Source organism: Galeopterus variegatus, unplaced genomic scaffold (assembly GCF_000696425.1).
Source record: "Galeopterus variegatus unplaced genomic scaffold, G_variegatus-3.0.2 Scaffold2024, whole genome shotgun sequence".
In the NCBI taxonomy this organism is placed as follows: domain Eukaryota; kingdom Metazoa; phylum Chordata; class Mammalia; order Dermoptera; family Cynocephalidae; genus Galeopterus; species Galeopterus variegatus.
Genome location: NW_007728135.1, coordinates 192,986 through 216,934, shown reverse-complemented (window position 1 = coordinate 216,934; position 23,949 = coordinate 192,986). Strand labels below are relative to the sequence as shown.

The window sequence follows — 23,949 nt, the reverse complement described above, 5'->3', positions numbered from 1 at the left end:
ATAAATTACCCAGTCTCAGGTGTTTCTGTTATAGCAACACAAAACTGCCTCTTTCCTTTATAAATTACCCAGTCTCAGGTGTTTCTGTTATAGCAACACAAAACTGACTAAAACACTCCTCTTTAAATAAGAGTCTTGGTATTTTCAGGGATCATATACTTAAGAACAATTAGAAACTCTTTGTGTTACTGATCCCTGTATGTAGCTCCTTTGTATCAGAATTATTTATATATGTTTCTCCTTTAAACAAGTCTTTGAACTACCATTGAATAAAGATGTATACACATATTCATAGATAGAATCTTTATGTCCTTTGCAGTAGACATAGGAGTTTGCATATCGTGAGAGCTGTTGACTTGGACTCACTGCCTTTAGGCGTTGGTACCATGATGAATACAGGCGGGCCTGGAAATAGAAAGCTGGTTTCCTGACTTTTCTCTTAACAACTAGTCCACCAGATCATAATGCTGATCACATTCCACAGCTGGCCAAGAGGCCACAAAAGCTCCGGCTGCAAAAGCTAAAAGGAAGGACTGTTGTATTCATGGCTGTAGTTCTTAATTTTTGTATTTCTACTTTGATTTTTATATTGTTGGAAACTTTTGACTTAGGCCAGAAAACTTTTAAAAAGTTGCTAATATAGCGCAGGATAAAAACAAACAGAATGGCTTAATAATGTTGATTAATTACAGTTTTGAGTTAATAGTCGGTTTAATATAACTTATTTGAAATTCTATAGTTATTTTTAAAAATTTAATTAGTTAAATTTTCAACTATAGGAAGAGCAGAATATTAAATATCTGACAATCTCAAGCAACTTAAGATTCTAAAAATTTTCCAGATATCATTATGATCATCAGTTTACAATGTCCAGTAAATAAATATGCAAATATGGAAGGCATAATTGATCGAGTTTGATTTCTTTTAACTCCAGAATATATTCAAGAAGCCAGTGGATTTGGGAGAATAAATACCCAATATTAGTTTACCTTCTTGTCATATGATTTTTCTCTTCTGAGAGGAATTTTTGAAATTCACTTCATCTGTCTAGAAGTTAGCTTACTAATAATGCATATAATGCAATAAAAGAAAAGCCAAGGGAATTTTTAGTTAATAGAAGTTTCTACATAAATTGGGTTCTGGTTACTTGAAGCTTTACAGTGGTTCTAAAATTTTATTTTAAAAACAAAGTAATAATTATTGGTAGATATCTAATTAAGCATCTCTTGAAAAAATCTTGTTATGTTCCAAATCTTTGCTCTAATCTTTTTTTTTTCTAGTTTGTCCTCTTTATCAGTTTTCTTCACTCTTGTCTTTCTTTCTCCTTAATATTTTTTACATAGCTACTCTACTATAAAGGTAAATTCCTCAGAAAATGGATATATATCTGGGTAAAGAGCTTGTGAACTTTGATCATGAAGATAAAAAATGAGAATTGCATGAGCAGACCTAACTGCTCTTGTAGTTTCCGTGCCCCTTAGTTTAATGCCCTAGCAGTGAGATAGCTACATTTACTTTACAGGACTCCTGAGCATGAAGTATTGGTATTACTGTGGAAGTCCTCAGGGGATCACTAAAGGAATAAAAGTTTACAATATTGTGGTGCTCACTGCCCCCAGTTCACAACTGTCCATTTAGATGGGCTAATGTGCTGAGGAGCACAATACCCAATGCTTAGTATAGTGGTGCAGTAAAAAGTAGTTCTCTTTCCTCCTCTTCCCTTAGAAAATGCCTTTTATCCACAGCCATCTCTTTGTAAATCTTTCTCCTATTCGCTTATGGCCTTATTTAAATTTCTTTTCACTGTACCATCCTAATAGATCTAGTAATTGAAAAACATAGCAAAAAGGATATAAAGACAATCCACATGAAGATGTGACCAGTAAACCAAATCTTTAACCTTACTCCTAAATCATTTAAAAATGCAAATAGTGAGAAAACATTTTACCTATTTCCTGGCCAACATTTTTAAAATTGATAATACCTAAAGTGGGTGTGGGAACAGAAGAGCAGTTACCCTCAAGTACTTGGTAGGAGTGTAGACTGATATTACCAATCAGTAACAAATTGCCAGTATTTATCAGATTTTAAGTGGGCATATTGTTTGTATAATTTCTAGAAATCTGTCCTATGGAGATACAAACTCACATGACTAAGGATGGATCTACATGGTTGTTCATTACAGCATTATTAATAATTGACAAAATTTGGGAAATTCCCAAGTGCCCTTTGGTAGGATAATACCTAAGTAAATATGTGACATATAGTCATGTGTCACTGCACAATGGGGATACATTCTGAGAAATGTGTCATTAGGTGATTTCATCATTGTGTGCACATCATAGAGTGTACTTACACAAACATAGATGGTATACCCTACTATACACCTAGGCTATATGGTAAATCATAGGACTCCTAGGCTACACACCTGTACAACATGTTATTGTACTGAATACTGTAAGCAATTGTAACACAGTGGTAAGTTTTACATACTTAAACCTATCTAAGCATGGAAAAGGTACAGTAAAAAATATGGTATAAAAGATTAAAAAAATGGAACACCTGTATAGGGCACTTACCATGAATGGAGCTTGTAGGACTGGAGTTGCCTTGAGTGAGTCAGCAATTGAGTAATGAGTGAATGTGAGCCTACGACATCAGTGTACACTAATATAGACTTTATGAACACCGTACACTTAGGATACACTAAATTTGTAAACGAGTAAAGTAATTGTACTACAACATTAGGATGGCTACGATGTCACTAAGGATTAGGAGTTGATTTTTGGCTCCATTATAATCTTATAGGATCACCGTTATATATGCAGTCCATCCTTTGCCAAAGCGTTGTGATGCCATGAGTGACTATACTTAAAAGTGGTTCTGCCTGTACTGACATAGAAGGTGTCAGCAATGTATTTCTGAATGAAAAAAAATTTTGCAGAATTCAAAAAAATTGCAGAACAAAGAATGTATAGCTTGCAATTTTTATAAAGATAAAATCCTACACATGCGTGGATGTACACACACATTTAGGTTTTGAAGGAATTGAATTCCCATTACTAGCAATGGTATATTAGTCCATTTCAGTTGCTAAGAATACCTGAAACTAGCAATTTTTATAAAGATAAAATCCTACACATGCGTGGATGTACACACACATTTAGGTTTTGAAAGAATTGAATTCCCATTACTAGCAATGGTATATTAGTCCATTTCAGTTGCTAAGAATACCTGAAACTAGGTAATTTATAAAGAAATAAAGAAGTTTATTTCTTACAGTTTGGAGGCTAGGAAGTCCAAAGTCCAGGGAACACATCTGGTGAGGCCTTTTTCCTGGTGGGTTGACTCCCTACAGTAACTCAAGGTATCACAGAGAATGGGCTGAGTAAGAGAGCTAACCTGCTCACTCACTATCCTTATAAAACCATCAGAACCATGCCAGTTACTCCATGAGCGGATCAGTCCATTCACTAGAGCCCCGTCCTCACAACCTAATCACCTCTTAAAGGCCTCACCTTTCAGAAACCATAATTGGATTTCCCATCCTCGTAACGCTGTTACAGTGGAGATCAGGTTTCCAATACGTGAATTTTGGGGGGGTCACATTTGACCCTTAGCAGATGGTAACTGCGGAGTGGAATTGGGGGATGAAAATAGTTTTACTTCTTTGCATTCTGCATAGCTTGCATTTTTTAACTTACAAGAAGCATTTATTACTTTTGAAATTAAAAATAATAAATTTACAGAAAGAAAAGAGAAAAAAATAATAAGACTAATGAACCTGACAACTATGAACCTGACAACTCTTCAGAGGCAGAAAATTATTCATCTTCAATCCCTAGCTGGATACCTGGCAAACAGGAGTCATTTGACAAATGTGTGTTCAATGAAGGAACGCTCGCTTATTCCATCTGAGCTCCCATGACCAGGTCAGCTAAGAACGTGAGCAGAAGCTCATAAAATATGACCATAGAGCCCGTAAAGCATCTCTTCCTTTATTCCCCTTTCAGTCCTCAAGTTTTCTTTTTCCTTCTTCTTCCTACCCCAACATGTTCTCCTCACACCCTGTTTGTTCCAATCTCTGACCAATTTCAGGAAGATCTGAATATGTACCAAAGTCTTAGGTCAGAATTTTAAGATGATTGAACCCTCACTTGGTCTGTTTATGTCTGATGTGTTGTTTTCCTTGATTTGTCTCCTTTTAGTCATTTTGCATATCTGGATTTTAAAAAGATATTTTAAAATATATATTTCTTTCTATTCTTTTTTTTGCTCCCTCTTAATTACTAATTTTTTTTCTTATAATTTGTTTGTTATTTTCCTCCAATTATGAGGGGTTTGCCCCTTCCAATGAAGCTTGACTTAGTCTCAGGTCAGTCTGCTCTTAATTCTACTACTGCCATGGCCGTGGGAAATACTTGGTGACTGGGAGCATGTTTGGTGGAACCCAGCCACTTTTGGCTTGTCTCTCTGAGAAGATAGCATCTGCCTCTCAGAAACTGGGGGATGTGATGTCATGAAGATAGAGGAATAGGGAATGCCAGATCTGGCCGTGGGAAATACTTGGTGACTGGGAGCATGTTTGGTGGAACCCAGCCACTTTTGGCTTCTCTCTCTGAGAAGATAGCATCTGCCTCTCAGAAACTGGGGGGTGTGATGTCATGAAGATAGAGGAATAGGGAATGCCAGATCCTCCTTTCCTCAGAGAGACTCCAATTTAACAATACATGGACCAATGCCCTTTATGAGAAATCCAAAAGCCAGTTAAAAGGCTCCTGCACCCTAACTGAGCATGAAACCTGTTGCATTGAAGCTGGTAGGAAAAATCAAGGCATTCACTCACCAGAGCCCCTCCCCCAGCACAAGACAGTGATCTAAAGAAAACTCCTAGTTCCCAGCTTCTCTCTAGGGAGGGAGAGAGAAGACTGGAACTTATGTCTAATGTTCAGACTTTGGGGGAGATACCTGAGGAAGTGGTTTCTGGTGTGTGTGAATCTAAGTGCTGACAGAAAAGGATGCCAAGTTGGGGGCTGCTGTGAACAAAGATGATGGTTTGAAGTAGTGTATACTCATTCACCATTGCCCTTCCCCTGGCTCAAGAAAGAATGAGTGGGAGTAAACCCCCAACTCCTGGCTTCTCCCAGGGGAGGGAAAAAGCATCATGCCTCCAATGTTCTGGCATTTGGAAAGCCTGCCCAAGGTACTGGTTTCTATCTTGCATGACTTGAAGTGCTAATGGGACCCAGCATACTCTAGATGCCTGGGGACTGCTGAGAACACAAAAGAGCTGAGTGGCTTGTTGCTGCTGTGGAGGACCTGTGGCACAGCAGACAGAGGCCAGTACAATTCGGGGGCTTCTCCTTTGGGGACTGAAGGGGAAGAGTGGAGTTTGCCTACAGTGTTCCAGCTTTTCACAGTACTGTCCAAGGGAATGGTTTCTTTCTTCCCTAACTCAGTGCATTCACGGGACCTCACATACTCTAGATGCATGGAAGCTGATCAGAGCAAAAATGAGTTGGGCAGCTTATAGCACCTCCAGAGAACCTGCAGTACCACAGACAGACACAAGAGTGATCATAGGATTATGAGCTCTTGAAAGAAGAATCCAGCAAAACCCTTAATTGAGAATTTACATGCATAAGTACAGAGAATGCTCATTCACAGAAAAGGCTTGAGAAGCCCCCAGATTCTCCTGCTGGGCTGATTAGCAATGGTCTTTTTCTGTATGAGAACAGTCTGTAAAGACTAGGAGAGGTGGCCTTTTCAAATGTGCAGATTCCAACACAAAATAACAAGGCACATGAAGAAACAGGGTAACATTGACCAATTAAAGGAACAAAATAAATCTTAGAAACCAACCCTCAAGATGTAGATGTATGGGTATATGAATTACTCGACAAAGAATTAAAAATAAATGTCAAAAAGATGCTTAATGAGCTCAGGAAAACAATGCATGAACAATATGAGAGTATCAACAAAGAAAATATTTAAAAGAATCAAATTTTGGAGCTAAAGGTACAATAACTGAATTGAAAAATTCACTGGAGAGGTTCAACAGCAGACTTCAAGTAAAATAAGGAATCAGATAACTGGAAGACAGGGCATTTGAACTGTCAGGAGCAAAAAGGGGGAAAAAAATGAAGAGTGAAGAAAACTTAAGGGACTTATAGGACAACACCAAATGAACCAATACATACATTATGGGAGTTATGTATGAAAAGATAGTTATGTATGTAAGAAAAGATAGAAAGAAGTAGAGAGCATATTTCAAGAAACAGTAGCCAAAAATCTTCTCAGATCTGTATAAGGAAATAGACATCCAGATTCAAAATCCCCATGGATTCCAACAAGGAGAAACCAAAAAACACACACCCAAACATATAATCAAATTGCCAGATGTCAAAGACAAAAAGAGAATTTTGAAAGCAAGATAAAAGCAACTCATCATGTACAAGAGTGTCACCATAAGACCATCAACAGATTTCTCAGCAGGAACTTGCAGGTCAGATGTATTCAGAGTACATAAAGAAAACTGCCAATGAAGAATACTACATTTGGCAACACTGTCCTTCAAAAACAAAGGAGAAATAAAGACATTCCAACATAAATAAAAGCTGAGGGAGTTCATCACCAGAAGGCTTACTGTACAAGGACTGAAAGGGGCCTGGCTGGTTAGCTTAATTGGTTAGTGTGTGATACTGATAACACCAGGGTCCAGGATTCAATCCTTGAACCAGCTGTTCTGGCCAGCTGTTCCCCCGCAACAAAAGAAAATGAAATGATAAAGGAAGTTCTTTAAGTTGAAATGAAAGGACACTACATAACAACACAAAAGTATGTGAAAGTGCAAAGCTTGATGGTAAAAATAAATATGTAGACAAATACAGGATACTATAATGGTGGTGGGTAAATCACTTTTAACTCTGGTATAGAATTTAAAAGGTAAGTATAACTATAAAAATGTTAATGGATACACAATGTAAAAGGATGTAACTTATAATATCAGTAACATAAAAATGTGGGGAGAAATAAAAGTAGAATTTTTGTATGTAATCAAAATAGATTGTTATACATATAAAATGTTTTTTATAAGTCCTATGGTGACCACAAAGAAAATACCTATAGAAGATACACAAAAGGAAATGAGAAAGGAATCAAAGCATGTTACTATAAGAAAGGAACAAAACACAAAGGAAGATAGCAAAAGAAGAAAAGAGGGACATAAAAGCTACAAAATAGAGAACAATTAAACTGGGAATAAGTATTTCTCTATTAGCGATAAATTTAAATGTAAGTGGATAAAATTCCCCAATCAAAAGACAGAGTGTCTGAATAATAAGACTTAACAGTATGCTGTCAACAAAAGGCTCACTTTAGGTTTAAGGACATATGTAGGCTGAAAGTGAAAAGGGATAAAAAAAAAGATATTTCAAGTGTTGGTTTTTTGAAAAGATTAACAAATCTGACAAACCCTTAGAAAACTAAGCAAAAACCAAAGGAGAGCAAGGTGGCTACAGTTAGGATAGACAAAATAGACGTTAAGTCAAAAACTGTCACAAAAGGCAAAGAAAGATATAATGATAAAAGTGTCAATTCAACAGGAAGATGTAACCATTATAAATATTATGCAAACAACATCAGAGTTAAATATCTGAAACTTTGACAGAGCTGAAGGGAGAAATAGACCACAACACAATAATAGCAGGAGATTTAAATACTCCACTTTAAATAATTGATAGAACAAAAGACAGAAGAACAATAAGAAAATAGAGGACTTGAACACTATGTACTAAATGAACATAACAGACGTATATAGAACACTTCACCCAACAAAAATAGAATACCACATTTTTCTCAAGCACACATGGAATGGGCTCCAGGATAGATGACATTTTAGGTCACAAAATAAGTTATACCAAGTTTAAGAAGATTAAAATCATACCAAGTATCTTTTCCAACCACAATGGAATGAAATTAGCAATAGTAGGGGGAAAAATAGAAAATTCACAAATACATGGAAATTAGACAACACACTCCTGAACAACCAGTGGGTCAAAGAAAAAAAATCAAAAGTGAAATTAGAAAGTATCTTGAGACAAACAAAAACACAGCTTACCAAGACTTTGGGGATGCAGCAAAAGCAATATGGACTAAGAGGAAGTTTACAGCAATGAACACCTGCACCCACACCCAAGACCTCAAACCATCTAATTCTACATCTCATGGAACTAGAAAAGGAAGAACAAACTAAGCCCCAAAATAGTATAAATAATTAATAAAGATTAGGACAGAAATAAAGAATAGAAAAAAATCAACAAAACTAAGAATTGGTTTTTTGAAAAGAAACAAAATTAACAAATCCTTAGCTAGACTGAGAAAAAAAGACTAAAGTATGTAAGATCAGAAATGAAAAAGGATACATTACAACTGATGCCAGAGAAATAAGGATTATAGAAAACTCTTGTGAATAATTATTTGCCAAAAAATTGGATAACCTAGAAGAAATGGATCAATTCCTAGAAATATATAAGCTACCAAGGATACATTACAACTGATGCCAGAGAAATAAGGATTATAGAAAACTCTTGTGAATAATTATGTGCCAAAAAATTGGATAACCTAGAAGAAATGGATCAATTCCTAGAAATATATAAGCTACCCAGACTGAATCATGAAGAAATAGAAAATTAAAACAAACCTGCAACTAGTAAGGAGATTGAATCAGTGATCAACAACCTCTCAAAAGAGAAAAGCCCAGGACAAGATGGCTTTGGTGGAGAATTGTACCAAACATTTAAAAAATCAATGCCAGTCCTTCTCAAACTCTTCCAAAAAACTGAGTAAGATGGCATGCTACCATTTTTTTTAAAAGAGGCCAGCATTACTCTGATACAAAAGCCAAAGACACTACAAAAAAAGAAAAAAAAATAAAAGAAAATTACATGCCAGTCCTTCTCAAACTCTTCCAAAAAACTGAGTAAGATGGCATGCTACCATTTTTTTTTAAAGAGGCCAGCATTACTCTGATACAAAAGCCAAAGACACTACAAAAAAAGAAAAAATAAATAAAAGAAAATTAGAGACTTTTATCTCTGAATATCATTGCAAAAATCCTGAAAAATTACAGGTTGAACAATCCAAACCCAAAAATCCAATATCTAAAACTTCCGGTGCCAACATGACACTCAAAGGAAATGCTCATTGGAACATTTCATATTTGGATTTCGGATGTGGGATATTCACCTAGTAAGTATAATGCAAATATTTCAAAATCTAAAAAATCCAAAATTTGAAATACTTCTGGTTCCAAGCATTTTGGATAAGGGATACTGTCTCAACCTGCACTGGCACACCAAATTCAACAGATCATTAAAAAAGTTATACACCATGACCAAGTGGGATTTATCCCTGGGATGCAAGAATGATACAACATATGAAAATCAGTGTCATACGTCATGCTAAAAGAACAAAGAATAAAAATCTTATAAATCATATCATTAGATGCAGAAAAAGTATTTGACAAAATGAAACACACTTCATGATAAAAATATCAAACTAGGAATAGAAGGAAATTACCTCAACCTAACAAAGTCTATATAAAAGACCCCAAAGCTAACATGTACTCAATGGTGAGAAATTGAAAACTTTTTCACTAAAGTTAGGAAGAAGGCAAGGATGCCCATTCTCACTACCTCTTTTCAGCATACTACTAGAAGTGCTACCTAGAATCATTAGTCAAGAAAATTAAATAAAAGTCATCTAAATTTTAAAAGAAGCAATATTGTCTATGTTCACAGATGACATGATCTTATATTTAGAAAACCAAGGATTCCACACAAAAACCCCACAACTTAGAATTTACAAACAGATTCAGCAAAGTTGCAGGATTAAAGATCAACATACAAAAACTAGTTGTTTTTTATACACACACAAAAAAAAAAATTCAAAAAGGAAATTAAGGAAATAATTTCATTTAAAATAGCATCAAAAAGAATAAAATACCTAAGAATAAGCTTAATAGAGGAGGTGAAAGATTTATACACTGAAAACTACTAAACATTGCTGAAAGAAATTGAGGAAGACATAAATAAATGGGAAGACATTTCATGTTTATGGATTCAAAGACTTCATGTTGTCAAAGTGTCCATACTTCTCAAAATAGCCTGCAGATTCAATACAGTTTCTCTCAAAATCCCAGTGGCAGTTTTGCAGAAATAGAAAAAACAATTCTAAAACTTATGTGAAACCATAGAGCACCCCAATAGCCAAAAGAATCTTGAAATAGAAGAAAAAGGCTGGAGGCTTCTGTCTTCCTGACTTCAAAAACATATTACAAAGTTACAGTAGTCAAACAGTATGGTACTGGTGTAACGACAGACATTATACAACAATGAAACAGAATAGAGTACCCAGAAATGAACCATACGTATGTAGTCAAATGATCTTCAGCAAGGGTGCCAAGACTATCCAATAGGGCAAACATAGTCTCTTCAATAGATGGTGTTAGGAAAGAATGTAAAAGAATTAAATTGGACCCTTATCTTACAACATACACAGAAATCAACTCAAAATAGATTAAAGACTCAAATGTTAGACCTGAAAGTATAAAACTCCTAGAAGAAAACATAGGAGAAAAGCTTTATAAAATTGGCCTTGGTGATTATTTCCTAGGTATGATACCAAAAGCACAGGCAGCAAAAGCAAAAATAGAAAAGTGGGACCATGTCAAATGAACAAGCTGCTCAGCAAACAAAAACAAAAAACAAAAAAAGAGTGCAAAGGCAACCCACAGAATGAGAGAAAATATTTGGAAACCAATGATCTGATGAGGGGTTAATATCCAAAATATGTAAGGAGCTCCTGCAACTCAATTTAAAAAATTATAAATGGGATAAAGTCTTGAATAGATATTTCTCCAAAGAAGACACACAAATGGCCAACAGGTATATGAAAAGATGTTCAAAATCACTAGTCATCAGGAAATGCAAATCAAAACCATAATGAAATATCTCATAGGATATTAGAATGGCCATCTAAAAAACAAAAAACATAAAACCAGAAAATATTAAGTTTTGGTGAGGATGTGAAGTAGTTGGGACCCTTTGTACACAGTTGTTGGAAATGTAGCCACTATGGAAAACAGTATGGAGGATCCTTTAAAAAGTAAAAATAGAACTACCATATGATCCAGCAATCCCTATTCTAGGTATTTATAAAAAATAATTAAAATCATGATCTTGAAGAGAAATTTGCATTCCCACGTTCATTACAATATCATTCACAGTAACCAAGAGGTGGAAGCACCTTAAATTCCCATCAGAAGATGAATGGATAAAGAAAATGTGGTATGTACATACAATGGAATATTACTCAACCATACAAAAGAAGGAAATTCTATCATGTGCTACAACATGAATTGACTTTGAGGACATTGTGCACATGAAAGTAATCCAGTCACAGAAGGACAAATACTGCATGATTCCACTTATATGAGGAATCTATAGTAGTCAAACTCATAGGGACAGAAAATAGAATAGTAGTTGCCAGAAGCTGGGGGAAGGGGAATTTGGGAAGTTGCTATTTAATGGGGGTAAAGTTTCAGATATGCAGGATGCAGAAGTTCTAGAGATCTGCTACACGACATTGTGCTTACAGTTAACAACACTGAACTGTGTACTTAAAAATTTGTTAATAGGATTCATTTCATGTTACGTACATTTCACAATGGAAAAGAACAATATTAAGCCTTCAAATCCATGGGAGACCAAAAAAAAAAAAAAAAAAGAAACTAAGAGGGTTTAGGACATTTAATTCTGTGTCCAATGTGTTTCTGCCATTTTAGTTGGTTTTAAACTAATCTTGTCATAAATTTGAGAAACTTGATATCATTCCACAATTAAAGAGTGGCTGCATAAACATTTAGAAAAAAAAAAAAAAAAAAAAAAAAAAGAAACTAAGAGGGTTTAGGACATTTAATTCTGTGTCCAATGTGTTTCTGCCATTTTAGTTGGTTTTAAACTAATCTTGTCATAAATTTGAGAAACTTGATATCATTCCACAATTAAAGAGTGGCTGCATAAACATTTAGAAGGATATTTTTAAAGGTCTAATCAAAAGTAGACAGAGAATTTGGCACAGACAGGGAAGAGAATGCAACTGCTCTAACGCACCACTGCCTACCTCCTTTTTAAGAGGCAGCACCACATTTCAGAAAAAAACTTAAAGGCTTTAAGTCCAGCTGAAGGTAACACTTCCTAAGCACCTGCTGCACCAAGTCACTAGAAAAAATTCCAAGGATGGCTTACTGTGGAAACATCCTTTCCACGGTTCCGCCTGGTTGAATAATGAAGTGTGAATGGATTTGCTTGATTTTACACGGTGACAGACAGACTCAGTCTCCTAACTCTCTTAGCTTTCTCGTGGTCTCTCTCTTGCATTCTTTTAATTAGCTCATAGAAAAACTTGCATTTGAGTATTGTCTTTCTTGTAGGCAGAATGTATTACTGTTGGTTTTCAGAGCCCTAACTGAGTAACTTGGTGCATATTTGTTTGAAGAATCTTTTGCAACCCAGTTGTGATCTTGTCATAAATTTGATTCCTGTGCCTGTGTCCTTTGACATTGATGTGTATGCCAAGGCTGTGTTTTTATCAGTCGCTATCCTGGACACTTAGAATAAATCTAGTCAACTTTCAAAGCCTCTCTTCTTTTGAATTGCTCTCCAATTAGTTTAGGTGATGATTTTATTTGCCTTTCTGACTCTTTACAGCGATTTTCCACAGTGATATTTTTTAATCCCTGAGCTACAAACTTCTTGAGGGCAAGGATTTGATCTGTCTTGGTCACCTCTGTATCTCCAGAGTCCAAAGCAATTTCTGGCACATAACAGATGTATAGCAAATATTTGATGCATGGCTGAGTATTTACATGAAGTTATCTTTTTTTTTTTTTTCATTTTGTATTGGACTTTTAAAAATTGACTTTAAATTTGTGTTCTCTGTCTAAGAAAAAAACAGACGCTACATTTTAAAAGAAGATATTTGATTATGCTTAATCTCTTTTGCTTTTGCTTTCATACAAAAAAATAAAAATACCAAGTACCTTTTTTACTTATTTTTAAAACTGAAGTTCTGTATTCTACCAAGAATCTTTCTCTAAGGCTAATGTTGAAATAATTAAGTGCATTAAATGTCAGATTTTCTTTACGTATTAATTAAAGCTTAGTATTTAGTATACTTTAGGTCTAATAGTTATATGAAAGTAGCCATTCTGAGCAGGAAAAGGAAAGATAAAGGGCTGGCACTAATTGATTCAGGGTCAATTAATAGAGAAGTAGTTAGACAATTAGACTGTTAAGTAATCTTGATCAGAACAAACTCTTGTTATCCCTTATTGTTCAACCAGCAAGCAACTCATAGAAATTATAGTATAGAAATTATATAATTAGGTGTCTGTTACTGTTTAATCTTGTCTTTGTTATACTTCAGTAAGTTTATAAGTACCTAGGTGAAAGCATAGTTGTTTAGTTTGTACTTTACCCACAAAAATGCATTAAAAACATTTATAAGATTTGGTGATGTTTCTTGTGTACTTTCTATTGACTTTTGTAGCTTTGCCACATGAGAGAAAGATTATTTTTTTATTCTTAGTGGCCACTGCGTGATATGTTATTAGGAGCTGATTTGATTTATTACGTTTAGAGAAATACAGAACTATGTGGATGTAGAACTCTCCATGGAATGTTTATAAAGGTTGAAATAATGAGCAATAAGGTATTTGAAGTTTCTAAAAAGACTGTAAAGTTTTGATATGTATATATGTTATTATAAAAGACTAATTTTAAGCAATTTAAAATTAAAGCTTTGTGTACAAAGTATTATATTATTTATATTAATAATAGCACAAATAGGAAGCAACATAATTCACTGAAACAGGAAAATCTTATTTAAATAATAAATATATGTCAGGAACCATGTTAGATGCTTTGAATATATTATATTACTTAATTTCTAACATAAATGTATAAGCTAAATACTGTCAGCCCTACTTCCTGATGAAGTCAGATTCCTCGAGGTTGTCCCTTTACCTAGGCCATATTGCTGGTAAATGGCTGACTCGAGTTTGAAATGTTCTTTCTCCTAAACCACCCAGTAGATGACATGACTAAAAAGACTGGAGGCTATAAAGTGACCTAAGTAGCAACATGAAAATATTCTAATGATAAGTGAAAACATTGGATATAACATTGCACATCATGTTGTCATCACAACTTAGTTAAGCTGTATTTGAATGAAAAGGTCAGAGTAAAATATTATAAATGTAGGGTTTGTACTAGACTGGTGGAATTTTGTGTGATGTTTTTCCTTTATTTTTTAAAATGTCTATAACTGTGGATAAATTACCTTCCAATTAAGTATTGTTTAGAGTGTCTGTAGCATCACTTTAGTTCATCAGTCAGTGAATCTAGAAATCTTAGTGTTTTCTGTATGCTTTCTGAAAAGTTGCATGGTCATTTGGGCTTGTATTTGTTTATTTTTTTAATTCCAGATTATCAAGTTATTAGATGGAAAACGATCTCAAACTGTGGGAATCTTGATATCTAGTTTACATTTAGAAATGAAGGATATCCAGCAGGGTAAGTCTTTCCTGTTTTTTCCAACTTAAAAATTTTTTAAAACATTTTATTGTGAAAAATTTCAAATACATACAAATTTAGAATGATGTAATGAATCCCATGTACCCAATACCCAGCTACAAACCCCACCAACTCACTCTTGTCTACAGCACCCTCTCCCCGATCAGCTAGATTATGAAGCAAGTCTCAGACATTTGACAGTTTAGCTGTTACAAAAGTTAATACTACCACTAAAAGATAAGGATACTCTTTTAGACAATTCCAGTGCCATTATCATGCCTTTAAAACATTTCTCAATATCATCACATACATAATATTGAGTATATAATTCTAATTTCCCTAATTATCTGTATACTCATTAATTTATCCATTCATTTACAGTTAATTTGAATGAGGATCCAAACAAATTTTGTGCTTTGCCTTTGATGTGTCTCTCAAGTTTCTTTTAATCTGGAGGTTTATATCCTCCGTCTTTTTTTTCCCCTGTGGAAATTCATTTACTGAAGAAACCANGATGTTCTAATTCCATCACTTCTTTTTCATTAGCTGGAATACTTCTGTGGATAAACACGTTCATCAACCATTTGGTTATGCCATTGTTTCTTAATCCCTTCTTTTATTTTTTGTCAGCCAACATTATTTCTACTTGTCTACTTGGTTATCTTTGGCTCAGTTTTAAATAAAAGGCATTTAAAGAGAAGACATTTTATTTGTATTTTTTTTTCTTTTTTTTAGTCTCTAGAAAAGTGGACTAAAGCCATCACACCTTTTTGAAATCTATGTCTTGCGTGAAAACAACACTCCTATTTCTCAGTAATCAATTAAATGTAAATTCTTATTTTGACTTGTCACTTATAATACATTCTGAGTGGTAATACAATCTGTTAGATGGTTTCAGTAGAATTTAGCAAGGGTTCCACAGTGGAAACACTCTGAAACCACATTGCCCTTTAGGTTTTAGTTCATGTTGCCCAAAGTCATTTTATTCTGCTAGTCAGCAGAAGACTCCCATAGGCCCTGAACTAAAAGTCACTGAAGATATTTTCACACACTACTTTTCCTTTCAAAGGAGCTTTGTTAAGGGCTTAAATATTTGCTGTGTTGAAAAATTTTTTAATTCCACAAAAAGCTAAAAATATCCTAAAAGAGATGGCAGTCACAGAGTATTTAAATAAGCTGTCTATTTTAATATTTAAGCTCAGTAGTATAAATGAATACATACGTGTGAATATTAAACCTCAGAAAATGTTGCAGTAGTTGATCTGAGTTTGGGGCAGACGTGTTTACAAAGGCCCACCATTGAAATTAGAATAGGTTTCTTTAGTGACTTTAGAAGAATCTAGAGTTCGATCTTCTAGATGAATTGTTTTTGGTAAGTTCAAATCAGGAGAATGTGATGCTAGGGCAAAGAAAAAATGGAAAAACAAATCACTGCAGGGGAGTTTATTGTCTTTAGGTAAGGTACTAATTTTTTGGAGGGAGTCATTGATATTAGAAAAGGATTCATTGGGTTTATTGGAAGAGTCTTGTCCTAAACAAGCAATGTTCTTCATGAGCCTGGTGAAACTCGAGTGTGCTTGGTTTCATCACCAAGATGTGTAACACCATGGATATGAGTTTTCACAAGGTCAGCATCACTTTAGACTCTATTCAGTTTGTTTTAGGCGTGTCCTGCTGCAGTACATCAGATTGCCACACAGATAAGTCATTCCAGCTGTGTGATGTTTCACTTACCAGCTCAGAACCGTAATTCTTCTCCCCATGGCATTCCAGCCTTATTGGACTGAATGTTCATTGTGAGTTGGATAAAAGATTAGTTCACGCAGACTTTTTCCAGTATTCTACTCTAGACAAGAACATGCTTACATGAACCAGAAGTGAACTTTCATTTCAGCATTAGTAAGGTAGATTGTAGCATCACAGACTTCTAGGCCTCATGGAGACTATTTTAGTTCTTTCTTCTACCTCAGGCACCTCTGTTATCCACCAGAGAGTTGGCTCCTCAGTTCTAAAAAATCATCTACACTTTCTTTCTTCATTTAGTGATGCATTCCAGATGAATATGGCAATATAACTAGAGGTTAATTTTCTTTAGAAGCATTGACTGACACTGGCGTCTGAAGGTCATTAGGAGCCCAGGCTGTGTCAGTTATATTTCATTCTGAATCCGTGTCTGGTCTCGAATGGAATGCACTTGGCCTTGTGTTGTCATCCTGGTGAAAGAAGTACCTGTGCTGACGTTGGCCTAAAACGTTTATTTTAATGTGAGTGGGGCTGCAGTGAGATCTGATTGGGGGAGGTCAGCACCTGGCAGCCAGGCCGGATCTTGCAGAATATCAGGCCTGGTGAAATGAACACAGTTCAGAGGCTGTTCTTCAGCCTTCTGCTCATGTATTCATCTTTGTGCACAAAGACCAGAGGCATTAACTTGTGCTTTCCACACTCACAAGAACCAGACAGCTAGTGTATTCGCTTAGAGGGGAGAATGTTCCTTTCTGTTGACTAAAATATTTATCATATCTGTTCATTGTTTTCCCCATATCCTTTTGTCTCTGCTTGGCATTCTGTCTCTGTTTATGCCATTTTCCCCACTGAAATGTCATTTCTATCACTCCGTCTCAGCAAATGCAAAGTAAGCACACAATAAATATTTTTTGAATGAATGAACAAAAATATAAATGAGAAGAGATAGATGAAGGCTTGAATACAAAGAAACAGGCATAAATGGGTTTGGAAACAAAATGCCTGGTTCTTGGAAAGTGTGCTATAATACAGTTGGGAGGAATAGAGGTGTACCTACAGGCATCCGGAGAGCTGCAAGCATCCCAGTTTTCTAGATGACAATGACATTTCAGTCCTGTCTTACTGAGATTACAGCTTTGTCACCTTGATGACAGCTTTGGGTATTTTATTAACCTGGCTTTTACTGATTCATCTCTTAAAGAGCAACCTATTTTCTTCGTGTGTAAGGTGAGTACTTCTCTGTTGTCCACGGGGCACTGCCTGTAATGTACATTCAGGAAGTGGAGTTTTGGTGCTCTATATCCCAAGGTCTTACAGATGACAAGTAGCAGAGCCAATGTTTGTTCCTTTATGTCATGTTGCATCTTTTTGCTAGGAATTTCTGGGATAATTAAACATTGTTTGCCACCAATTAGGCTAATGCATCATATATAAAAGTCATATATTCAAATGCTTGTTGAATTTAATTTGATTTAAAAAAAACACATAGACTAACTCTTAGACTAGATAAAATCAGAATGTCATGTATTTTATTTCAGTGCATTTGGGCAAAACTGCCTGCCTGCTTTTCTCCCTCCCTCCATCCCATCCCAAATTTAATTTGATTTAAAAAAAACACATAGACTAACTCTTAGACTAGATAAAATCAGAATGTTATGTATTTTATTTCAGTGCATTTGGGCAAAACTGCCTGCCTGCTTTTCTCCCTCCCTCCATCCCATCCTTCCTTAAACATGTATTGAGTGCCAGCTCTGTAACAAGCCATGACTACAATAGCACATAAGATCAGAATCTAACATTCTCAAGAGCTCACAGGATGGTGGGAGAGATGTACAAGCAGGCCAAGATTACAGTAGAGTGGGCTGTGAAATAACAGCAATATCTTGCCTCTTGCTGTAAAATTTAAGATGAGTCTTAGAGGAAGGAATGGTGGTCATCACACAGAAGGAGCTTTTCCAGTTGAGGAAAGAGCGTGGAACAAGACATGTGAAGAGGAGGCAGAAGTGGGGTGTATAGAGTACAAGTGGATGTTGAGTGGTTTCAGGGTACGAGGCTAGAAACACAAGCGGTATCCAGACCAGGAAGGGCCCTGAATATCATCCTATTATCACATCAGTAATGGGGAGAAGAAATTTCAGAGGGACAGTGCTGCAATCTGATTTGGAGTGTGGCAGTATCTCAAGCTGTGGCATGGAAGACTGACCTCTGAATCCAGAGCATGAATCTCTCACTTCGCTCTGCTCTGGTTGCCTCCCCTCACTGCACTCCAGCCAGCCACAGTGGTTGCCTTTGGTTCCTTAAAAATGCCAAGTTCTTTCCTTCTTCTGTGTCTTTGAATACGCAGCACGTTCCCTCTGTTTGAAATGCTTTTCCACCCCACTCTTTACATAGCTGGCCCCTTTCTGTATTGTGGGGATCAGCTTAAATGTCACTTTGAAAAGTCCCTCCTGGATCTTCCCTCTGTAATATAAGTCATCCTAAGGGAATTCTCTTCACAGCACTTACTATTTTGTCTATTGACTTAATGTTTTCATTTATATCCACCACTAGAATATAAGCTCTAAGAGGGATATTGCTCACTGATGTATCCCCAGCACTTTGTGCTTGTGTCTGGCACACAGGAGATGATAATCAAATGCCTGTTGAGTGAATAAACAAAAATAGTACTGAATGTGAATGAGTCTGTTAGAAAGGGATTGTAATCGTTCAGATGATACATGACAAAGTTCAGAACTAAGGCTACGTCTATGGAAAGGTAGAGGAGGAGACCCACGTGCAAGGGATTTTTGGAGAGACAATTGCTACAGTCATGTCAGATAGAAGGAGTGATGGAGAAGAAATCTTGGCTGTACCTTGGGTTTCTGGCTTCAGCAAGAATGTGTATAATGATGCCATAAAACTAGAAATGTAGGCACAAAAGCAAAGGTTGAAATAGGAAGATGAATTCCATTTTGGATGATTTGAGTGAGAAATGATTGAGGACATGTAAGCTAAAGTGTTCAGTGAGCATCTGAAAATTCTAACCTGGTGGGTGCTAAGTGGACAGGGCTCAGGTACCAATGTAATATACTCCAAAAGTAACCTTTGTCTGTTTCTTTCTACTCAAGATGGTGTTTGACATCTTGTAGGAGAAAGCCAAATGCATACACTGCCTGAAGTTTAAAACTCTGAATCACGAAAGGAAAGCCTTTGGTTGTGGAGGAGGAATGGTGTTTTGGGAGGCTGACAATGATATCCACAGAATTCATATTTAGTCCAGGAGAGACTCTGAATAAGTGATTTACTTACTGCGGGTTTTCCATCTGCTAGACCAGATGACTTATATTTAAAAGCATTTGGCATCCTTGGACACAGTAACTGCCTACATGATTGCAAATTAGTGTTTTCATTTCACGTTAGTGATTTCCTCTTATTCTTGTCCTAAGGGAGATGGAAAATTGCTGTTGACCATTCTTGATGTAAACCTCCATATGCGTTGCAACAGACTAGGTGCCAGAAACCTCCTGGCATTCATTTGGAATTTCCTGTACACTCAGAATTCATATTTATAATATTTAATCTAACATCAAAATAAAACATTTCTCAATTTAGTTCCTTCTAGTTCAAAATCTCAGTTTGAAAGTTCAGCTGCATTGTAGACTGTCTTTCTGTTTTAGGAATCTCAATTTGAAGTGTGAGAGAAGGATGCCTGTTCCCTCAGAGTTGAAAACCCAGACCTGAGAATGCCCACTGGATCATGCTCCCTTTTGCCTTAATAATTTCCAGAAATCTCTGTCAAAGTTTATGCAAGTTGTCAAAAACATAATGAATTTGACCAGGCATCTGAATTTCACCATAGATTATTTAGGACTTTCCTGAGGAGCACATAATCTCACTCTAGTTTAGAAAAGCCTCTACTCAAAAGGCATTTGGTCTCTGAAAGCGTTCCTAGTGCACCCCACCAGTAAAAAGTTCTAGAGCATGCTTCTCAAGGTATGTTTTCTAAAACATGTCCTTTATTTAAGTGTCTGACAGACTAATATGCACATTATAAAACAATGCATTATGCAATTTACATTATGCAACAATGTAAATGGAAATGAGATTAGTAATATTTTTAATATCTTGCTAATTTTGATGGCCTCAGGTTCATATCTCAAGACTCGATGTATGAGTACAATGACTGTGAGGCTCATTATTAACAATTTGCATGCATATAAACCTGCATTTCAAGTAGTCTCCTTGGTAAATTCTATTATTTATCGGGGTCAGCATCTTGGTAAATCTGATTTGACTGTCCTTGTTTTTACCTCAGTCTATGACTGATGAAGAGCTCATGCTAGCAGTCACAGTGTCTGCTCTGCCATTTTCTTATTGTTGACGGATTATCTTCAATCTGGGGTTTCGCTGCAGGAGTCTTTTGAAGCCAACTTGTCAACTTTGGTCCTTGTTTTTACCTCAGTCTATGACTGATGAAGAGCTCATGCTAGCAGTCACAGTGTCTGTTCTGCCATTTTCTTATTGTTGACGGATTATCTTCAATCTGGGGTTTCGCTGCAGGAGTCTTTTGAAGCCAACTTGTCAACTTTGTGAAGTTTACTATAGTTAAAACCAAATTTTAGAATCAGAAAACTTCACTTCATGGGCCTCCCCCTCCAAAGTCACAATATGTTGAAAGCAAGGTAATGAGTACATCGTGTATGGAGTTTACCCACCAAAAGTGGAGTGTGATCATGACCTATTGACGTACTGCCTGAATGAAAGGGCCAGTGTCAATCAGCTTATTAAGTATTGGTTCAACTCTATTTCTAAAAATATTTTAGAAATTTTTTAGAACTCTGTTTCTAAAATAGTAGCTCTAATACTTCCCCTTTCTTACCTTTTTCTTCTACCCACTGGGTCTAAAACATCCAAGCAGCAGGGCTTCCACCCCTCTTTCTAAACCACTATACATTCCTTCACTTACAGAGCTGAGTCCAGAAAGCAGAGGGTGGCATTTCTTTGTACTCTACCTTCAGGCAACTGGCCGAGACCATCCAATCTGCCTGGAATGTAATTTTGGCTTAAAAGAACCAGAACTAATGGAAGAACAGAAGCAGCTTAACCCAAACTGTTTCTCATTCCACTGACCTCTGGAGAATAGAGGGGATATAGGAGGGGAAGTTTTGTGAATTCTGTGCTCTGTGCCCTTCTTTGAGGTTTGAACCATGGACAATTGTAATTATACCTACAAAATGGCACCTTGGGCACCTTTAGGCATAGTACATGCCTGGGCTTAGGGGAGAATTAGGATTTTTGCTTTATAAGATTGAGTGATTTTGAGGTCATGGAATAGGCAAGTGTCGTTTTGTCCCTGTCATTTCTTCCACCCTCCAGCGAGCTCCAGTTTACTGCATCTTTTACACTTGCCTCTTAATCCATCAAAGCCCAAATTTAGGTCTGTACCAACTAACATAACACAGTAGCAGGCATTTAGTAATGTAGATAAGATTGTAAACTATATCCCTTGATATTTTTCACCTTTATGTGTCCGAAGGCAACTATTACTTGTGTTTCTTCATTTTCTGTGCGCCTTTGCTTCCCTTTTCATCAATTTTGGCATGCAGTGTAAAATTGCAATTACTGCTATCCTTTCAAGAAAATTAGACTTCATGTTGCTGTAGATTTTATTTTCTTTTTATTTAAGATAAGATATTTTCAAGTTCCAGGTTTCCTTTTTTTAGAGATTGTGTCTGCTATGACTTAGCTACAATACTGATTGTTAACTATTTGCAGTTATTCAAAATAAAGATTAAAATTTGGTCATTTTATTACATATTGAAATAGCATATTAAAGTTCAACCAAGTATTAGCAATAACTAACTAATGATGAAACTATGCATGTGTATAAAATGTGAATGAAATTTTCATAACATGATCCATATGTGGTTCCCACTCAGAGATTACTGTAATATACATTTAATGTAAAAATCGTGTTGATACCATTTGGATACCAAGGTTTCTCTGTGGACTCTTGTTGGTAGTTGGTCATCGGTCGATTCATTAACTTTTTTTTTTTGGTGGTAACGATTTTAGATGAAGTGATTACTTATAGCCTGACACCTATAAATGATGGAATAAATACAGTCCTGGTCCAGTTAATTCCCACTGCCTTGGACGATCGTTGGTGATTACAGAAAGGAGCTTGGGAAATCAAACTGTGTGACTCTGTGCCTTAGTTTCATCATCTGTAAAACCAGTCACAACAGCAGCACCCACCTCTAAGTATTTAAATAGAAAACACTTAGAACAATGCCTGGCTCCGAGAAAGCTCCCAGTAAATACTAGCTATTAATTATTAAGTACTAATCTCCAGTAAAGTCTGCCTGCCATTCCCACCCTCTGAGTAGTGGACAGAGATTCCTTTAAGCTGCTTCTTAATTGGTGCCCTTGAGTATTTCATTTGGGTACTTGTGTAGAGTGGGGGTTTGTGCATGTCTGTGTCTGCAAAAGCAGGCCTGGTGCCGGTTGAAGGTGGAACATAGTGGTCAGTAGGGGAAAGGCGAGGCATATTGCAGAGAGGTTCCCCAAGAGCTATGACCACTGCAAAGAGAGTTGGTTACAGAGCTCGTCAGTGGGAGCAGATCCTGTAGTCTCCTGTCCTGGCCCCTGTATGGTTCTCCCACCCTCCACACTCCTCTCTGCCCGCCCCTCTTCTTTTACCCCTTGCAGTCTTATCATGGACTTGGTCTTCCCTCCCAGTGATGGCCTCGTTATCAGGAGGCAAACCTGTAGGACAATGTTGCTCCTTTCCCTTTCCTCATTCTCAAATTCTACCCCTGCCTCCTTCCAGGAACCCCGTGCTGTCCTTTCCTTTTCCTTCATAGACATCGGGGGAGTAAGTGTGTCAGAGTTTTGTGGAGTAGTTTACATGGAGTTTTAAAAAAAAAAAAGTCCTTCTATGTTACCTGCCCTATTCTGTTGTCTTTTCCTTACCAACTGAGTTTTTATCAAGCCCCCCAAAATATCAGTAATTTGGGCAAAACAGCTAAGTTATATGTTGGCTGTTTGGAAGTTTAACGTTAAGAAAATAGTTTCTATTAACAGAGTCAAGTAAATCCTATCAATCATTGCTTACCTGAGCTAAGAATAAATCTAGTCCATTTGTAAACAATTATTACACACTCACTTTGTGCAAGGCAATTGTGTCAGCTACTTAAGGAAATACAAGGAAGAATACAATAGGCTACACAGGAGTTATTCTAAAACCTTTAGTCAAAGCCTGGTGAGCCAACCCACCCCTCCCTGTCTGTGACATCATCCACACTTTGGATAACCAGATTTCCTTTGGCTAATCTAATAGGATAAAGGGTGTGCCTTTTCTACCCCAGTCTCCCACATTTCTTGCTCAGAGATGTCCCTTCAGTCAGAAAGAGCAACTTCCTTAAGTAACTCTGCTTATTATTTATTTATTTATTTATTTATTTTACTAATTAGAAATACATTCTTTGTTTATTTAGACGTGGTACACTTGGAAATAGAAAAGTGTTCAGGGTTAAAAAAATGGCTGAAGGGCTTAGAGAATTCCTTCATGTTCTTTCTCCTTACCCTG

The 23,949-nt window shown here is 36.3% G+C and overlaps 1 protein-coding gene across 1 annotated transcript in view; it reads left to right on the top strand.

Moving 5' to 3' along the window:
* FMN1 (formin 1) overlaps nucleotides 1-23,949 on the top strand; it is a 283,899-nt gene that overhangs the window by 107,384 nt on the left and 152,566 nt on the right. The window contains exon 6 of the mRNA XM_008580115.1: nucleotides 14,549-14,636. Coding sequence (XP_008578337.1) covers nucleotides 14,549-14,636 — 88 coding nt within the window. The remainder of the gene's footprint in view (nucleotides 1-14,548; nucleotides 14,637-23,949) is intronic.